The 20,785-nt window shown below is 36.1% G+C and overlaps 1 protein-coding gene and 1 non-coding gene across 4 annotated transcripts; both read right to left on the bottom strand.

Moving 5' to 3' along the window:
- Positions 1 to 10,526: 10,526 nt before the first annotated feature.
- On the bottom strand, positions 10,527 to 10,632 carry LOC140815049 (small nucleolar RNA R71). The gene has a single exon (XR_012114246.1). It is a non-coding gene; the product is annotated as a small nucleolar RNA R71 (small nucleolar RNA).
- Positions 10,633 to 15,548: 4,916 nt separating this feature from the next.
- Positions 15,549 to 20,477, bottom strand: LOC140829439 (uncharacterized). Of its 3 annotated transcripts, none has more exons than XM_073192684.1 (6): positions 20,368 to 20,477; positions 18,336 to 19,982; positions 18,100 to 18,262; positions 16,845 to 17,008; positions 16,387 to 16,645; positions 15,549 to 15,948 (listed from the first exon to the last, which is right to left on the bottom strand). In XM_073192684.1, exons 2-6 carry the CDS (start codon positions 19,967 to 19,969, stop codon positions 15,841 to 15,843), a joined length of 2,328 nt encoding a protein of 775 aa, XP_073048785.1. In that variant the 5' UTR covers positions 19,970 to 19,982; positions 20,368 to 20,477; the 3' UTR covers positions 15,549 to 15,840. The 3 variants fall into 3 exon arrangements, with proteins under 3 accessions (XP_073048785.1, XP_073048794.1, XP_073048776.1); XM_073192693.1 differs by lacking the exon at positions 20,368 to 20,477 and having other exon boundaries at positions 18,336 to 18,916; positions 19,055 to 20,320; XM_073192675.1 differs by lacking the exon at positions 20,368 to 20,477 and having other exon boundaries at positions 18,336 to 20,320.
- Between the last annotated feature and the right edge of the window lie 308 nt (positions 20,478 to 20,785).

The raw sequence follows: 20,785 nt of genomic DNA on the forward strand, positions 1-20,785 counted from the left end.
AGGACTGTCGAATTAAGGCATACAGGATTCGAAGCGGTGTTGCGACCAGGTATTGCAACACCTGTGGCAACACCCAAAGGATTGATTTGCATTGAGAGTTTCTCCTTGATCACAGTAGATAATGATGTGTGATTTTCAGATTCATTTGATCCTTGATCATCTTCAGATTCTTCATCACTCAGGGTGACAGTCATGCCTTTGTTTTTCCTAAGACGATTGGCACACTCATTGGCATAGTGTCCATATCCCAAACACTCTCTACATTGCACTGAGTCTAGGTTTCTGACATTAGATTGAATTTGCACTTCGGTTTTTGGTCGAACCTGTCCTTTCATAGGAGTAAACTTTTGAGCTTTTGTAAAAGTGGTGTTATTGGGCAGCTCAGATTTTTGCCCAATTCTCTTCTTTTCTCTCATAGTCTTCCAGTAATCACCAAATTTCTTAGTAAACAGAGAGATCGATTCTTCACCTAAATCAGACTTATCCACTTCTTTAGATAGTTGAAGAATTTCATCATATGATTCGGTTGAGGCTTCAAAGGCTATTGTCTTCCCTTTATCCTTTTTCTGCAGATCAAGATTCATTTCAAAAGTTCTTAGAGAACTCATGAGTTCATCCAGGTTGATGTTTGAAGTGTCTTTAGATTCCTCAATGGCGCAAACTTTGACATTGAATCTCTCAGGAAGAGATCTCAAAACCTTGTTTACCAATCTTTCGTTTGGTATGGGATCTCCTAGGCCATGTGATTCATTTGAGAGTTGTCTCAACCGGCAGTCATACTCAAGGATGGACTCCTTGTCCTCCATTCTCAAACTTTCGAACTTTGATGTCACCATTCTTAGCCTAGTTTTTCGCACACTTGCAGATCCTTCACAGTGTTTCTGGAGTATCTCCCAAGCATCTTTGGCGCATACACTGGTGGTGATTAAATTAAACATCCTTGTGTCAACAGATGAAAATATAGCATTGAGAGCCTTGGAATTGTAGTTTGAAGATTGCACTTCATTGACAGTCCATGCACTTTCAGGTTTGAGCCGTGTGTCTCCATCAGCATCCTCAAGTTTTGGTGGACTCCAACCATCAAGTACACGTTGCCAAGCTCTTTCATCAATGGATTTAATAAAAACCCTCATCTTAACTTTCCACAGTGCATAGTTTGATCCATCCAACACGGGAGGCCTAAAAACAGTATTTGTTGATCCTTCCATAATTCCTTTTCACTACTCTGAAAACAAAACAAAACAGGATCTCACTTAGTAACGTCAAGTGGAGGCTCTGATACCAATTGAAAGTTTAGTTTCCACAGTGTGAACGTGATGAGGGTGAATGTTGTGTGTATCAGAATGTAGGTGTTGTGCGTAGGTGTTGTAACACCCACGACAACATGCAGCGGAAATTATACTTTTAACACACTAACATGTAACTGGAACAATAGTAATACGAGAGACGAGTCAGTTAATTATGCACAAGTATAAAATACTTGTGCAGTGCCTTAGGACAAAATAATTCACTAGAAAAACTTGTAAGTTTACAAAAACCAATACTAGTGAAAGAATAAAACAACTGCCTTAAAAAGGTGAGTAACAACATGCATCATAAACCTCTAACAAACTGTATAATCAAAATAATATGGGATGCATCAACTGAGAAGTGAAAAATCTTCAAAACTCAACACTCTAATCAAAACAGTGATTAGGTGTTGTCTTCAGATGTTGTCAGCACTTCACAGCAACAAGCTTTCAACGACACGAGATTTTCTATTCTCGAAAAACGTCTGTGCGTATCAATTCGTCTCTCACTCCAAAAAACAAAAGCCCTCAGATCAATATATTCTCCTCTTATTTATATCCACTTCATCCTTTTTCCTATTAAACATGGAAACCAATTTCATTAGGAAACAAACTCTATTGAAAATAAGGATAATATATCTTATAGATAATATCTTGAGTCTTTTGAGTCCACACGAAATCATACTCCAGAAAGGCAAAAATACTAAGGATATTATCAAAAGAAAAGTAATTGATAAGGAAAATATATCAAGGAATAAATCAAGGAATAAATTCCTTTCAAAGAGAAAGTTTATAAAATAATACTTAATATAATTAAGCAATAAAGAATTAACACTTGGCTTCTCAAGTAGTAGGAGATATTTCATCACACAGCTGGCGAGCTTCTTGCTGAATTTACTATTTTGATTTATAAGTAACTACAGACCCGATTTTTCTTCTTCTAATATGACTATCGGGCGACGGTTTTGGACAGTAGCTAGAGGTGGACTATGAATGTAATGGTGAAGGCGGCGAGCTGTTAATGAGCGACATTATATGCTTTTTGGTGGCGAGATGCAGGCGGAGCACGTAGGTAGAATCCCGAAATAATTGGGATATAGCGGCGTTGTAACGGCAGTCCAATAAAGGAGGTTGCGGGGTAGCATGTGTGCGCCACTGATATTTCGTTCAAGTCAGTTTAACACTTGGAAGCAATAATAGTGTAACGGCATATGGTATTTTGTTTAGGAAAAAAGGTTTTGCTTCCTTTTGTTTTTATATTTAGGATTCTCTAATGGTGATGGGTGTGGTGACCCATGGTCACCTATCATGGGATGGTTCTGTTGGATTCGCACTCACAATGGAAGTTGAGAAATTTTTGTTTTGACATTCAAAACATTCCTTGGTTATAGTATGATTTAAAATATTTATACGGTGTCTAAATCTGTTTACCTTTGCATATTTAACGCTGAACACCAAACTAGTTCCAGATTAGCGGGGTTGGTCTTTTTTGTAAATCCTTACGAATAGATCTCCCTGCTTTGATCGCCTAATCAAATACTGGATTCGTTATTTAGATTGCACTATAGATCTTAAACAATTTTTGCGTCGAGAATGGATCGTCTGAGTTCCAGAAATCCACCGGCGAATTTTTGTGGAAGTTTCCCTAAATTTTTCTTGGGAAAATAATGTAATGGCCGATTTTCTTATGAGGGAGAATGAAAAAAAAAATTGGTGGACAAAATTTTCTCTGTGTTATTTCATATGGCAATCAATGAAGTATTTATAAATTTTGATTCATGGTCACATCAGAAATCCCAATCATATTAGGATTCATAAACGTAATCCCATTAGGATTCTTGTTTTTATTAATTAATTAAATTCTCATTTTGTATATATAATACAAAGTCAACTCTGAGTCATGTATGATATATATTAACGTGAGATCATGAGAATCATTAGAAAGTATATATATATATATATATATATGATTACTATATGTGCATGATTCTCATAAAATATTATAGAGGGGTCTAGATTTAATTAGTAGATTACAAATTTACTAGATAAATAATTGTGAACTCATTACAATCACGATCGACGATCACACAGTGTCGATGTACTGAGTGTACAAATCTTCTTGATATAATGAAAATTGAAAATTTCGAAGATCAAAATTTCCACGATCCATTTTTGACAGTTGCTAGTTTTGTGAACTCTTTCATAAAAGATGCAGTTTCATTCTGCTCACTTAATCAGCGGTTAAGCTAATTTCCACAAGTTCGTATACATGGAATCCACTTATAAATTCTTTTATAAGTGATTTTTTTTATCTATATCATATTACAGTTGTTAAATTTAACACCTTAAACTTGACTATCTCAACTAAAACACAAGATCCGATACTTATGTGACCTTCAATGGGTAAGGGATACAACTAGCCGTGAGTTCACAACTTCATGTGATTAGAATAACATTTATTCTTATTCGGGTTTACCCTAATTAGCCCAATTATTTTCATCAACATCTTGATAGAATGTCATAACTCAAGTCTTATTGCACCCATCAGATCATCGTAAGATCGTCTAGTTGCATCGTCCCATTATCTCCTAGGTATCACTGATAGTGTCTGCAAGAACCTTAAGTTATTATTAGCGTTCAGTACGGTCCTTTTAACTCATATATCTCGATTTAATCTGCAACCTCTGGTATATCGAGAGTTGCAAATGAATTTGATAACGATGTGATATATATTTGTGTAACAATAGTGACATCCTATGTGCAACTAGGAAAACACATTTTTCTAAAGCACATGTCTTAATCTGTCCAGATATTCATTACACTATTAACTCATTAGATCACCTAAGATATCTTCATCCATAGGCTAGCGATGAATCCCCGACTACAACACATTTGATCCTACGTATTTCGAAACTACACCCTACATCGCCACCTGATGACTTTCAATGGAGTCGCTAAACGAATCAAAGTGCATGTTAGTACGTAGAGCCTCTACGTTGTCTCGGGTCAAAGGACTAATGGTGTACAACTATAACCGCATATTATTCAACTTAATAAGTGAAAACCACTTGCATAGTCCGAGGGAGGGTTGTTTAGTGCTTCATCAAATGATCATTCATCTGTATGAATGAACATCTCCATACCCTTGTCAATGAAACATAACGTTTACATTCCAGTTGCTAGTCTAAAACACAAGCGAACTTAATCCTTATTTTAGCCGATTGATTCGCCTAGGAACATGTTTAGAATATACGGCTCACTTTCTACTGATTCTCATGATCTCACATTGAGAGGCAGACCTCATAGTATCTATAGTATATTCAAGGACTTTATCTATGAAACTTGCATGTGTAAACATATAAAGTAAATTCCATAATTGGATAAAACCCTAAAATATTATTAAAATAAAGATTGTTTTTACATAAGAGTATCAATGAAGTATTTATAAATTTTGATTCATGATCACATCAGAAATCCCAATCATATTAGGATTCATAAATGTAATCCCATTAGGATTCTTTTTTTATTAATTAATTAAAATTCTCATTTTGTATATATAATACAAAGTCAACTCTGAGTAATGTATGATATATATTAACGTGAGATCATGAGAATCATTAGAAAGTATATATAAATATATATATATATATATATATATATATATATATATATATATATATATATATATATATATATATATATATACATGATTACTATATGTGCATGATTCTCATAAAATATTATAGAGGGGTCTAGATTTAATTAGTAGATTACAAATTTACTAGATAAATAATTGTGAACTCATTACAATCACGATCGACGATCACACAGTGTCGATGTACTGAGTGTACAAATCTTCTTGATATAATGAAAATTGAAAATTTCGAAGATCAAAATTTCCACGATCCATTTTTGGCAGTTGCTAGTTTTGTGAACTCTTTCATAAAAGATGCAGTTTCACTCTGCTCACTTAATCAGCGGTTAAGCTAATTTCCACAAGTTCGTATACATGGAATCCACTTATAAATTCTTTTATAAGTGATTTTTTTATCTATATCATATTACAGTTGTTAAATTTAACACCTTAAACTTGACTATCTCAACTAAAACACAAGATCCGATACTTATGTGACCCTCAATGGGTAAGGGATACAACTAGCCGTGAGTTCACAACTTCATGTGATTAGAATAACATTTATTCTTATTCGGGTTTACCCTAATTAGCCCAATTATTTTCATCAACATCTTGATAGAATGTCATAACTCAAGTCTTATTGCACCCATCAGATCATCGTAAGATCGTCTAGTTGCATCGTCCCATTATCTCCTAGGTATCACTGATAGTGTCTGCAAGAACCTTAAGTTATGATTAGCGTTCAGTACGGTCCTTTTAACTCATATATCTCGATTTAATCTGCAACCTCTGGTATATCGAGAGTTGCAAATGAATTTGATAACGATGTGATATATATTTGTGTAACAATAGTGACATCCTATGTGCAACTAGGAAAACACATTTTTCTAAAGCACATGTCTTAATCTTTCCAGATATTCATTACACTATTAACTCATTAGATCACCTAAGATATCTTCATCCGTAGGCTAGCGATGAATCCCCGACTACAACACATTTGATCCTACGTATTTCGAAACTACACCCTACATCGCCACCTGATGACTTTCAATGGAGTCGCTAAACGAATCAAAGTGCATGTTAGTACGTAGAGCCTCTACGTTGTCTCGGGTCAAAGGACTAATGGTGTACAACTATAACCGCATATTATTCAACTTAATAAGTGAAAACCACTTGCATAGTCCGAGGGAGGGTTGTTTAGTGCTTCATCAAATGATCATTCATCTGTATGAATGAACATCTCCATACCCTTGTCAATGAAACATAACGTTTACATTCCAGTTGCTAGTCTAAAACACAAGCGAACTTAATCCTTATTTTAGCCGATTGATTCGCCTAGGAACATGTTTAGAATATACGGCTCACTTTCTACTGATTCTCATGATCTCACATTGAGAGGCAGACCTCATAGTATCTATAGTATATTCAAGGACTTTATCTATGAAACTTGCATGTGTAAAAATATAAAGTAAATTCCATAATTGGATAAAACCCTAAAATATTATTAAAATAAAGATTGTTTTTATATAAGAGTCAATAAAGCTTAACCAATAATTTGACTCGCTGGGCACCTATTCTAACATGTTCATGGCAACAAAGTGGAGGGTGGAGGGGCTAATCGACGGTGAACAAAACGAAGGAGGCCCTCTTGAGATTTTGTTTTCAAAAGGCTCGCAAGTGTCACTCAGCATGTGTGTTACTACCATGTCGGACGCTTTTAGAAAGGCAAGTTTGAGTAGGATGAGACAATAGAACATAGATATCTGAGGTGGACGGTGATTATGTGGCATTAGCTTACACGCTTGACTGTTGTAGAGACCGATAGCCATCATGCTGGCCAGCTTTCTACTCCCGGTTTTTGTTTTGTATAAGATGAGCGGCCGATCATATCACTTTAAAACAAAAAATTTGGGGCATCAATACTTTTTATTCTACAGTGAGATGATCGGTTGATCATCTTATACAAATACATCGGGAGTAGAACTCTCATGAAGTTTTTTTACAGTAGATAATATAACCATGAGAATTAATTCCATTCGAACGGACGCGCTGATAGAGGTGGATTTTACTTGTTTTTCATGTCATGTTTTGTTTCGTTGTGTTGCATTTATCATTTAGATTGCATACATTTTGTGTTATTTTAGAATAATTTATATCTTCGTGTTGCTCATGTGTTTAGTTGGTGAAAATGCAGGAGATTCGTGAAGAAACTGACAAAAATAAGGGAGAAATTCGAGAGACCTCCGCCCGGGCGCACATTGATGTCCGCCCGAGCGCATCCAAGGCATGAGAAAAAGAATGTTGTGCGAAATTTATCCGCCCGGGCGAGGAAAAAAAATAATCTGCGCAAGCCATCCGCCCGGGCGGAAACTTATGTCCGCCCGGGCGCGCTTGTATTTTTGGAAAAAAATTTGGACGATTCCTTGCCTTAATTCTTGATGGGAAGGATATGGAAGGTATTATTGCACGAAATCATTGATTATTCAGACATATTTTCAGCAGCCAAGGAGTAGAGAAGAGAAAAAAGCTTGGAGCCATTGCTTGGAGTTGAAGATTCGACAAGTTCCGGGCATCATTCTTCGTGTTTTTCGTCAAATCTAGTATTTCTAATTTAGTTTTCATCTTTTAAACATTATGTTGTTAATTTCACTATGAATTCTAGTAGCTAACTTTAAAATATTTATTGGGATTTAAGGGGATCCTACCCCAACCTTTGATATAATTAATCCATATTTCGATCATTGGTTTGTTCTTGATTATACTATTGTTTTATCGTGTTGTTAGAGCGTAGCTAACTTAAACAACGTTTTTATAATGCGAGTGAGTTCGAGAGAATAACTTGTGATAGAAACGAGTAGAATAATCCGTGGATCTACAATTTACATAGATATATGAAAATGGATACGCGCCGATAGTCATAGTCCTAAGGGTCGAAAACTAGGGGATTTCATAGATTGAAATGCAATTCACTCTTGATAAATAATTAAAGATATTTAATTACTTCATTGAGTAGAATTAGTTTGGCATAGCTCGAAAAAGTGTGTTCAATTGAATAGGAAATCCTGTCGGAAGTATAAAATAATTGTCGAACGAATTAATTAATTAACGAGGGGTAGGTGAACCGATATTCCCAACAACTTCATTTCGCATAGAGTTTTAAATCAACCATTTTGGATATTATCTTTCACCATTTAATTATTGAATCTTTTTATTTGCATATTTATTCAAGAATAGTAGTGTTAAAAAATAAAATCAATTTTCGTTGCTAAATGTTTAATAACTGAAAATAATAATTGTTAAATACATTCTTCAGTGGAATGATAATCGTATTCACGTACATTATACTATTACTTGACATCGTGCACTTGCGATTAATTTTGAGCAAAAAACCATATTTTTATTAAGGATTCCACATTGCAAGTTTTGCTCGACCAAGTTTTTGGCGCCGTTGCCGGGGACTGTTAATCGACAATTTTATTTTTAGTTATTTTCTTTAGCATTGTTTTATTTTTCTTGAGCTAACACTCCATATTTTGTTACAGATATCTTTTGCAGTGCATGCCAAAGTCACTTGACGTGGAGCTTGAGCAGTTTGACCCTGAAATTGAAAGAACTTTCCGCATGAGAAGACTGATAAGCACGAATTATATAACATTTTAGGTATTTTATTTTGTCGTATTCGTGCTTATCTGGCATTTTTATTCCGAGTTTTGCGCTTATTTCGTCTCATTATGGCTATTTGCAGGTTTGACCAAAAGAGGGTGAAAACCAAAGAAATGAAAGAAAAGTCAAGCCTCGCAACGCCACATCAGAAATACCCGGAAAAATAGGAGAAAACACAAAAGTTTTGAAACACGGACCCAGGCACGGAGCCCGGAGACAGGTCCGTGCCGGCCATTTGCCGAGACACAATTTACAGAAGCTCGACGGACCCCTCGACGGACCCATGCACGGGGTCTGTGTCCACTTGCATCCGAAGGAAGAAAAATCCAGTAGGCACACGGACCCAGAGACAGACCCCTACACGGGGTCCGTGCCCAGTGTTCCGGAAGAATGTTAAGGCAGAATCTACACGGACCCTGACCCGGATGCAAGTACGGGGTCCGTGTGCGAAATATCAGATCAAGATTTTGGCGAAGATTTGCTCGAAATCTTAAAAGGAATAAAAGAAAAGAAAAGGAACAAAACAAGGGTGGGAGATTGGAGACAGCAGCCGACTTGGAGAGAAAAGAAGAGCGCAAGCTTTGAACTTTTTGAAGACGGCGGCGACTTAGGCGAAAACAGCGCAATTTACACGCAAGACCCGCGCACCGTCATTGAGATTTCTCTTCTCTTTTATTTTCTTATTTTTAGACATGAATTCAAACATTAAATTTGATTTTAGTTTTGAATTTATGGAGTAGTTTTTCTTGTGATCGGGACCACGATAGGGACAAACGACTGAATTTGTTTATTCGTTGGATCGTTTAATTCATCAGTTATTTCATGTTATTGATTAATGTTTGCGTAAATTTCGTGCTTTTGATCTGGCCAATTATTTGCATGCTTGTCGTTCAATCTTGACTCGAAAGGGAATAGATTGAAATTAGCTTCGAAAATATTAATCAACACACGGTTAAACCGACTAGAAATAGTATTCGGTTTCAGTGTGCGATTTTAGGCGACAGCTGTAATTCTTTCATTGATAAATGCGTTTTTGTTTAATTAAATTCAATTAGAAATAATTGGACTGTTAAATAAAAATAGGATTATAAATTCTAGAAATAGATTTATGATTAAATTAGGGAATTGCATCATGATATTGAATAATTTGTGGTTAAATAATTCCAGTGCATGATAAAAATCAAAGTTTGTTACCGTTGTGTGTTCCCGGTCATTCTATTTAAATTTGAAAATCCCACGTCCAAGCTTCTCTGATATTTGATTTAGTTATTACATAAGAATAAATTCGTTTAAAAACTCGCTTAGTTGAAATAATAATCAATCGCTCGCTTTTGTTTGCCTAGATTAAATAAAATAATCGAATCTTAGTAATTAAATAATAGTCTCTGTGGGATCGATACTTGGACTGTTCGTCCATTTACTATAACTTGACCTAGTCCGCTTGCTAGAATTAATCCCAACCAAAACCTTCGGTCAAAGACAACAGCAAAGACTGAAGGAACTGATGGAGAGGCACGAACACGAGCATGAGGAGGACCACCATGACGAGAGACATATTGAGATGCCACGCCGCATACCGATGCTAGAGTATGCCCAACCTTCTTTGGATGGTGCACGCCCCAGCATTGTGAGGCCTATTGTGCGGGCAAATCATTTTGAAATCAAGCCAGCTATAATTTAGATGATTCAGAATACAGTCCGATTTGGAGGATCTGCAGCAGATGACCCAAACACGCACATCGCAGATTTTCTTGAAATTTGTGATACTTTTAAATTTAATGGAGTTTATGATGATGCTATTAGGCTGCATTTATTTCCTTTCTCTTTACGTGATAAAGCTAAAGCATGGTTAAATTGTTTGCCTGTAGGTTCGATCATCACATGGGAGGATATGGAGAAAGCGTTTCTCATCAAATACTTTCCTCCATCAAAGACCATGAAGTTGCAGGCAGACATTACAACATTTGCTCAATTCGATCAGGAGTCGTTATATGAGGCATGGGAGCATTTCAAAGATTTCTTACGAAGATGCCCACATCACGAGTTACCACTTGGGTTAGTCGTTCAAACATTTTATTATGGTTTGCTTACTCCTAACCGTACTATGATAGATGCTGCTGCTTGTGGAAACTTACTGAGGAAGACTGCTGAAGAGGGATATGAACTGTTGGAGGAGATGGCTGCTAGCAGCTATCATCCTCAATCTGAAAGGAACAACCAGCGGAGAAGTGCAGGAGTTCACCAACTAACTGACCTTTCTGCTATTACTGCACAACTTGATGTTTTGAACAGGAAACTAGATGGCTTGAACATGGGTGGCACAACTATGCGCCTTCAAGAAATATTCTGTGAAAAGTGTGGAGGTGAACACTATGTGAAAGACTGTCAAGATGACAATCCCTTCTATGTGAAAAACGAGGCACCGGTCAATCAAGTAGGACTCCAAAACCGTCCAAGGAATGACCCATATTCGAATACATACAATCCTGGATGAAGGCAACATCCCAACTTCTCATGGGGTGGCCAAAATAGTCAGAATCGACCACAGGGAGGGCAACCATATGGAAAACAACCAATGTACAGATCTGATCCTCCTAGAGAAGAAAAGTCCAATTTGGAGCAAATGATGTCTAAATTGGACAGGACAGGATGGATGAGTTTGCTGCATTCGCTGACCATCAATTGCAGTGGTAGGCTGTGAGTCAGACCTATCAGACCGCCACTGATGCCATGCTACGTCTGTCCCTGAGCCACAGTGGTATAGACCCGGCCCTTCTGCCGCCACCTATGCCAGCCTTCCCGCCGCCGTTTCACTTCCATTATGCAGATGCACTAGAGCCGAACGCTGGTGTCATTCCCCCAGAGGCGCATGAGGAGGATGATCATTGAGAGGGGAGTTACTTTTGTCCCTTTTCTGTTATTTCCTAAATTTCGTTTATATCATTTCAGTTATTTCTTTTTCTGTTGCATGCTTAGGTTATATTACACCCATTTTTTTATGTCATATCCGTCTCTTTTTCTATCGTCTGTTGCATTGGGGAAACTGCTCGACTTTAGTATTGGGGGGTGGATGGGTGTTGTTTAGTGTGTTTATTTTTGGTGTCTTGTTCATATTGTTCGTTGGCATGTAGTTTTAGTTGTTTTGCATATGTTTGTGTGTCAGCCGAAATTATTCGATATAGTACTTGTTAGCCAAGGATGATTAAGAAGTGATGAGACATGCCCTGCTGATCGTGTACTCGCATTTCTTTAGCACTTATTGTGGTAGAGACATGAAGTTTTATTTCGAGTATTGAACTCTCTTTACACGAATGTTAGAACTAAAGCATGCATGATAAGATGGTGAAATTTTTAAACTAAAGTGAGGAACAAAGATGTTTGAAGGCGTAAATTGAACTTGACTATATTCTCTTGAATCGAGGTATCTATCAGCAGCGTTGGAAAGAAAATGAAAAGAAAAAGAAAGATGGAGATGTAAGGTGTGGGAGAGCCGAATAAAGGAATGAAATCCTATTCCTGGCTAAAGTTGGAGATATAAGGTGTTGAAGAGCCGAATCAAAGAATGAAATCCTATTCTTGGCTAAAAGTATAAAACATGAATTTGAATCTGAAATGAAAAGTTCTAATATAGTCTTTTCATTACTGTATTCCTATTCAGAAAAAAAGAGGAAAAAAAATAGAAAAATAGTTGCCGATGGATACTGAGTGCAGAGGAATAGAGGAGAGTAATATTTACACTAACAGGCTTATTTAAATCTCTGACAATGATTGCTAATGGATCCCTCTATCATTTGTGATGCTAGGAATAACAACACACACACGTTCATGCTTTATTTGAAACGATGTCTAGACCAAAGGAAGTGAGAAGAATTATGCTTTTACATTGATCGACAAGGGAATAAGTTGAGTTTCGCTGAGGCAATTTGATGACTAGGAATTCACTGTCGATCTACTTTGTGTCATGATCCATTTGTGTCTTGTCACCTGTTTTGCTCGAGGGCGAGCAAAAGGTTAGTATTGAGGGGTTGATAGAGGTGGATTTTACTTGTTTTTCATGTCATGTTTTGTTTCGTTGTGTTGCATTTATCATTTAGATTGCATGCATTTTGTGTTATTTTAGAATAATTTATATCTTCGTGTTGCTCATGTGTTTAGTTGGTGAAAATTCAGGAGATTCGTGAAGAAACTGAAAAAATAAGGGAGAAATTCGAGAGACCTCCGCCCGGGCGCACATTTATGTCCGCCCGGGCGCATCCAAGGCATGAGAAAAAGAATGTTGTGCAAAAGTTATCCGCCCGGGCGGACACCTACGTCCGCCCGGGCGTGCCAAAGAAGCAAGGAAAAAAATAATCTGCGCAAGCCATCCGCCCGGGCGGAAACTTATGTCCGCCCGGGCGCGCTTGTATTTTTAGAAAAAAAATTGGACGATTCCTTGCCTTAATTCTGGATGGGAAGGATATGGAATGGATTATAGCACGAAATCATTGATTATTCAGAAATATTTTCAGCAGCCGAGGAGTAGAGAAGAGAAAAAAGCTTGGAGCCATTGCTTGGAGTTGAAGATTCGACAAGTTCCGGGCATCGTTCTTCGTGTTTTTCGTCAAATCTAATATTTCTAATTTAGTTTTCATCTTTTAAACATTGTGTTGTTTATTTTCACTATGAATTCTAGTAGCTAACTTTAAAATAGTTGTTGGGATTTAAGGGGATCCTACCCCAACCTTTGATATAATTAATCCATATTTCGATCGTTGGTTTGTTCTTGATTATACTATTGTTTTATCGTGTTGTTAGAGCGTAGCTAACTTAAACAACGTTTTTATATTGCGAGTGAGTTCGAGAGAATAACTTGTGATAGGAGCGAGTAGTATAATCCGTGGATCTACAATTTACATAGATATATGAAATTGGATAAGCGCCGATAGTCATAGTCCTAAGGGTCGAAAACTAGGGGATTTCATAGATTGAAATGCAATTCACTCTTGATAAATAATTAAAGATATTTAATTACTTCATTGAGTAGAATTAGTTTGGCATAGCTCGAAAGAGTGTGTTCAATTGAATAGGAAATCCTGTCGGAAGTATAAAATAACTGTCGAACGAATTAATTAATTAACGAGGGGTAGGTGAACCGATATTCCCAACAACTTCATTTCGCATAGAATTTTAAATCAACCATTTTGGATATTATCTTTCATCATTTAATTATTGAATCTTTTTATTTGCATATTTATTCAAGAATATAGTAGTGTTAAAACAATCAAATCAATTTTCGTTGCTAAATGTTTAATAACTGAAAATAATAATTGTTAAATACAGTCTTCAGTGGAACGATACTCGTACTCACGTACATTATACTATTACTTGACATCGTGCACTTGCGATTAATTTTGATCACAAAACCATATTTTTATTAAAGATTCCACAGTGCAAGTTTTCCTCGATCACACGCCATTGATGCGATCAAAAAAATCACAACAAATAAAACACCTCGAACTGATTTCTTCAATGGAAACGAACTGAACCACCCCAAAATATAACTATATATCAAATAAAATAGTTGAGATGACTCCGTACGAAAGCAAGACATTCCGACTCTCGAATCAATATAGTATTTGAGATAAAAATTACATGACTTGCATAAATAATTGCATATAAAAGACGTACCAAATGCATACCTTGATAAAGCTTATGAGTTTTTTATTTATAAATGGAGAATCCTGGTTAATATTGAATTTTGAAATATATGGCTAATAGATATGTGCATATCCTGTAATATCTATAAAATATAATTAGATATTTGATAAGATTTTTATCATATCTTCAAAACACATTTCAATTGTTTTTTAAAAACTATATTTGGTAAAAACTTTTTTAATAATGTTTTTAAATGTTATTAAAAACAATTATACAAATACATATTTTAAGTTTTTTTCACTTGAAAATTAAAAAAAAAAACTAAATTAAATTATTTATGCAAACTAGGTCTAGAAATGTTCGGAAAAATTGGATTTTTAGTAAATTATGTATATTATTTTTTTGGCATATAATTTTTGCATGTATATTAAATTTTAATATAAAAGATAATTTTATGTAGGATAAAGTTTTGTATGAAATTTAATCTTATGTAAAATATATTTTTACGTAAAACATGATTATGTACGTAGTTGATTTTTTTCCAATCTAAATTTGTGTTTGGAAAATGAAAGTTGTTAAATATTGAAAGAAAAAATTAGTTCGACATTATGGTGTGTATCGGATCGAGCGACATTCATGATTTCAAATGTATTATACTAATTCGGCTGAACTTAATCAAGAAGATTTCAAATTTATTTACTTTCAATTTAATAATAATCATAAAATAAAAAAATTTCAAATAAACTCAAATCCGTGTCATTTGAAATCTATTTTTCAAATAATATATCGAAGGATTTTTTATTATTTTTTTTAATCTCCTGAACTATGGGGTGGGAAGTGCTCGAACTTGAGCCAATTACAGGGGGAAAGTGGGTGAGACCACTAGGCCAAAGCCCGGTCTCATATATCGAAAGATTTTAGATAAATCCGATTAGGTGTCATTTGAAAATCATTCTTCAAATTATTCCACAATAAGAATCAAGTTCGTCATGTATTTTGGATTTTTATCCCTTGACAATCAAAATTTGATATTGATACAATAAATTCTGACCAGAACAAAGTCATGCAGAGCTAAGATATAAGACTATTAAAAATTAAATACTGATTTTAAAAAAGGGAAAAAAAAACATATTCCCGGACATGCTTATACAATAACATTTCAAAAAGCAAAATTCATGAAGGAATAAAACCAAACACAACTTTGAATTCTTCAAGAATGGACAAGATTTAATGCCGAATGCCTCCATCACATAGGAATGAATGTTACACTGATTGGGGCATGCTAAAGACATTCTGGAAAAGCAAATACACAATCCATAAACCGTCAAAATGCATTGCCACGCAATGCTCCAAGATGAGAACATGTCTATAATTATTGTACAGACATACAGAGAGGATCCCGCGAGCAAAAAGATAAAAGTTATCTGTAGATACACCAAAAACAACGCTACAATGCGAGCAACATAGCATTTCAAGCGACTAGAAACCATTCTCTACACTCTGGGGCGATATGCAAGACTAACAGAACATTTTTGAGCAAAATTTACCAAAGATCTACAGAAACGAACTGGCTTTACCTTAGAGACGCGTCCTTACCAGAATGAAAACTAATGTACTTCACCGCCTCAAAAGCTTGTGAGAGAAAATCCTCTTGGAATATGGACTGTTTCGTGAGATTGCCTTGTGTGATTCAATTGCATCAACCAACAAATTATGGAGAGGACCCTGATTTCAAAGAAATATTAGATGGTTTTGGTTAGCAAATGTTCTGTGGTTACATTATGCACTGAATGCAAGCAAATGAGGTGAGTTGTCATGAGATTTTTGGTGTGTGACCCCTTTCTTAAATGAATCGTCTCAGGTCGCATTTGGATGAAAATATTTAATTTGGAGAATGGATTTAAATGACACAAGTATTGGATTTATTCAAAACCATCTCTATTACTATTGCATTTAACTAAATTAATAAATGGAAGATTTGAAATGCCTTCAATATAAATCTATCCATACAATCAAATGGATTGGTATGGTGCATGCTATGTATGGTGTCTCCCTTTCTTGCAAGATAAAATTGAAAACTTTCACAATATAATACAATTCATGAAATGTAAATTTGCAAAAAAACAAATGATTAGAATTCATAGACTGTCGACCGCACCGTACCTCAGAAACATGGAGAGCTTTTTGAACAACATAATTTGCATGTGGATCCTGAAGCAGCTGCTCAAAGTCATCAGCAGAAAGTAATTCATGGATGATCTTTGACCGGGTTTCGACGTTACAAAGGTCGAGACACTTCTCAACGACATGGCTACTAAACTTTTGGGTGGAGAGATGAACGTAGTTGTTCTCAAACTGAGAAGTCAACTTCGATGTAGCAGAAGGGATCTTCAGCTCCAAAATAAATTGGACAGCATAATTTCTGCAGGCACAATATTTATACTACCTTTGTGAAATATAATAACAATATATATGATATGTTTTTTAATTATTTCAATGAAATGCTATGTTCTATGCCAAAGAATAAAAAAGATGCTTTCTCCAAGATTAAAATAGCCATACCAGTAGCAGACTAAAAAATAATATTATGCTACACATATGTGCTATGATATTTTGGTTACCCAAATGCATCTTGTGCGAGCGGAAGTCCGTTTACTGAAATCTCTGCAACCAGATTTTCTCGCTGCTCTCCATTTGAATCCCTGATGCAACGTTGCAGAACACAGCATCCATGCTGATGCATTGCAATATTGACACAGTACTTTGCAGCAGCAGCAAAAATAAACTGCGAATACAATGTGTAGACATAAATTTGGAGTTGAGTAGCTAACACAAAACAAGAGAAGTCATGGCTGATGATAACAAAGGAAACAGGAGCCACTAGATCTTGGTTGGCAGACTGGATATTGTTCAGCCACCCGATTAACATCTTATAATTCTTGAAACTAATAATGCAACTTTTTACTTCCAAAGCTAAGATCAAAACAATAACATCTTAGAAAATTGAACTTGAGCACACAGAAATGGGAATTTGAGCTGTTCCCATGTAACGTCACTGATGATGCGGTCTTTCTCCATTTCACTTTTATCGGAAGCAGGTAGAGTCTTATCCCGTTTCTGGGTGCAAAGGAGTAGTCAAATTTGGAAAAAGAATACGGCATCTTAGATTGAGTGTGGGTTCAAGTTATAATTTTGATTTCATTTTATACAGAAATTTTTGAGTAGTTAAAAAAAAGTTAGTCGTTTCATGGGCTTAAATGCGTGATTTCATCAGTTACGACACTTTATGAAGTTACACTTGACACATTAGAGAAATCCCAGAATGCATAATGTAAGAGATTCAACATGTTACAAAGAAATGTTAATGGGCAAAATCTCAATGAGCTCTCAGTTACATCCAGACAAATTTTACTGAGTGGTATGTATGCATTGAACTGAAATGAATTTAGTTTTTTAAATAATGAATCACAAATATCTTATCACAATCCCTATAATTAGCTTTTATTACTAGAGATGTAAATATCAGCATTTAGAGAACACTTGGCTTATCTAGACATCTAATCACATCATGCTAGAATGCTCTAAGCACCTTTGCATGATCAGTTTCAATCTCAATTAATAATTAAAACATAAAAGCAAATTAGTAAACCACATGAGGACAAACTTTAACAAGGTTTTTTAACTGCTTGTTGTATCTGAAGGCAAAAATATAATTTTAATACGCAACTGGATCAAAACTCCAGACACAATTCCTCTCTTTTATTTGTAGATACACTTGCAATGCTTCGAACCATGATTGAAACTATAAGTGTGACAGAAAAAGGATTAAGAAGCAAAGCAATATTATAAATTGTAAAGTTATAGATCGGTAATTACCTTACTGTCTTCATTGGTAAAGCATTGCAAGCATCTCTGGACAACGTGATTACCATTTAGGTCTTTGATAAGGGCTAGAAAGCCTGGTTCAAGAGCTGAAATAACAAGCGATATTTGATGCCTTGTTTTGAGAGTCTCGATCAATTTCTGCACTACTCTAGTTCTAACACCAAAAAAGCTAAAGTTTAATAGGCCTGCAGAATGATAAACTAACCTAAGAAACATAAAAAACATACCCATGTGTATTTAGAGAGATTCGAACAAGCTCCCCAGGCTCATCGGTCACCCTGAGCAGTATGTTCATTCTCTGTTCTTCATTGCACACTCCCAACAACTTCTGCACGAGATAGTTTCCGAATGGGTTCATCATGAGTTCGACGACATGATCAATTATCTCATTGTATATTATCTGCACATCTCGAGAAGTTCCTTCATCAAATATCTTTTGCAAGAAACGGCAACCATGCTGATCCTTAGCTATGTGATATATGTATCCTCGAGCTTCTGCGAGGGAGCTAAACTTTAATGGCAGAGGAAAAGGATAGAATAATTTTGGACTCTGGCAACTGTCTTGAGCGGCAGCAGTTGGAAGACGAGCATCAAAATGTGGCCTCTTTTCTTGAGACATGCCAGCACGGTTCTCTTGATGAAGATCTTTAGCACTGTGTCCCCTAGAACAAGCTTGTCCTCTGTTCATCTCGTACTTCATGCATTCTTCCCCTTGGATTATAAATCTATCCTTCATGGTAAACGCGTCGCTCCCTTGAGGCACTCTAACACACAAAGGTACTTTGCTTCTTTCAGTGGGTGCCGACGGCTGGCAATGACGTAAATTTTCCCCATTAGACTGAGACATCAGCCTCCCCAATTGATTCACAGTATGAGGAAATAAAGCATTTCTAGGTTCAATCAGATTCATTTCATTTTGAGAAGCATAAAACAGATTATCACCTACCAAAGACCTATTCCAAGCGGAAGATACATCAGAGACACCAAATCCGATTGGAAGATTATCACCTTCCAAAGGCCTATTCGAAGCGGAAGATACATCAGAGACACCAAATCCGATCGGAAGATTATCGCTTGTCAACATGTTAGTCCTGTAAAATTGAGGACTTGGAGCAGAATTAACAAACTCTGAACGAGCAAAAAACCCATCCGAACGACTAGAGAAATGACGGGGTTTCAACACATTGGCAATTCTATTGTCACGCTGCATTTCCAGTACTGCCGAACCAAGCTCGCCCTGAAAATTCAAAGGTCTACAAGGAATGTTCAGATTAAATCCACCACAATCTGAAAACCCCTTCCTATAAATATCAGATTCGCGGAGTTTCTCAAGATTCATCATGATAGCCACATTTACGGATGGATCACTAGATTGGAAACCATTAGAAGATGCCAAAACACCCTCTTGCTCACCACTAATGCACATTCTACCGAAATTCTTGGACAAATTCAAATCATCGATAAAATTCCCGTCATTAGCCTTCATAAAATCCAACCAGTACCCATTTCCAGGAATCAAGTGGGGCTTCAGCTCTTCAAATTGGGGTGGGGTTGGTGAACCAATGTCAGAAAGTGAAAGCCCCCCAGAAAACAAGCTCGAGGAAGAGCCGTCAGATTGTAAAGAAAACCCACTCACAGGGGAAGATGCACATGTATATTTATGCTTCAAAAATTCATCATCATACATAACACGACCATTCATATTCTGAATCACGCATGATGCACGACAATAGCCATTGTGAACAAGATGAAGATTCAATGATGTTGCATGAGGGATCTCGCCCAGTAACATTTCAAGCTCATCATCATTCTTCCTGTATTCTACACTCTTCTTCTCAATCTTCTTCACTCCGTCAACCATCAAACAAAAACAACTACAAGAAACAACAACAAAAACAGAAATAGAAACAGAGGGGAAAAAACACAAACACAAACACCCAGTAAAGAAAAATAAAAATACAACGCCGCTAGATTTTACAACAAAACAATGCAAGAATCAAAACACCCACATCAGAAACTAATCAAAAAGACGAGAAACTCATAATAGATTATCAATTTTAGCATCTGGTCTGGTCTCAGAAAACCAAAAGTCTCGATGATAAATATGGATGGGGGTTGCGATAGTGAAATTCCAAAAGCATTCCATTTTTTTTTCATTTCAAAGAAATATTTATTTCCCCCTTTTTTTCCTTTTTCTAGTCCATTTGTGTTTGTTGGTAAAACATGCAAAGATGGATGGATTTCACAACAAATACGTACATTCTATGTGTATTATACACACACACTCCACTGGTACGGTCTCACGCCATTAAACCGTGAGAAGAGGAACAAACTCTCTCTCTCTGAGACTCTCTCCCCCCCCCCCCCCCCCCCCCCCCCAAATTCTCACTCGAAGCATATATTCGCAACAGATTTGAGGGGAAAAAAATTCACACTTTTTCGAGTTGAAATTTTTTGTTAAATATATATCGAGCTGGAGGCACACGTAGCCGAGAATAGACTTCCTGGGGTTTTTCTTCAAACGTTGTCCATTAAAAATTAAATTAATGGGGTGTGTAATTAAGTTTTAATTACGCTTAATTATGTAATTAAATTAAGAATAATCATGAATGGCGAGATTAAGAAACCCTACCTTCACTTTAAGTAGCGTGTAGGACACTCCCCTGCTTGTATGCTG

Source organism: Primulina eburnea, chromosome 1, assembly GCF_022965805.1.
Source record: "Primulina eburnea isolate SZY01 chromosome 1, ASM2296580v1, whole genome shotgun sequence".
In the NCBI taxonomy this organism is placed as follows: domain Eukaryota; kingdom Viridiplantae; phylum Streptophyta; class Magnoliopsida; order Lamiales; family Gesneriaceae; genus Primulina; species Primulina eburnea.

Bases quoted from the DNA above. Each gene is read 5' to 3' on its own strand.
- LOC140829439 (XM_073192684.1), bottom strand. From the start codon at position 19,969: ATGGTTGACGGAGTGAAGAAGATTGAGAAGAAGAGTGTAGAATACAGG. The intron at 16,646-16,844 runs GTAACCAAAATA...TTGTGCCTGCAG, and splicing joins CTCGCACAAGATGCATTTGG to AAATTATGCTGTCCAATTTA. The intron at 15,949-16,386 runs GTACGGTGCGGT...CTTTGAAATCAG, and splicing joins AAGCTCTCCATGTTTCTGAG to GGTCCTCTCCATAATTTGTT.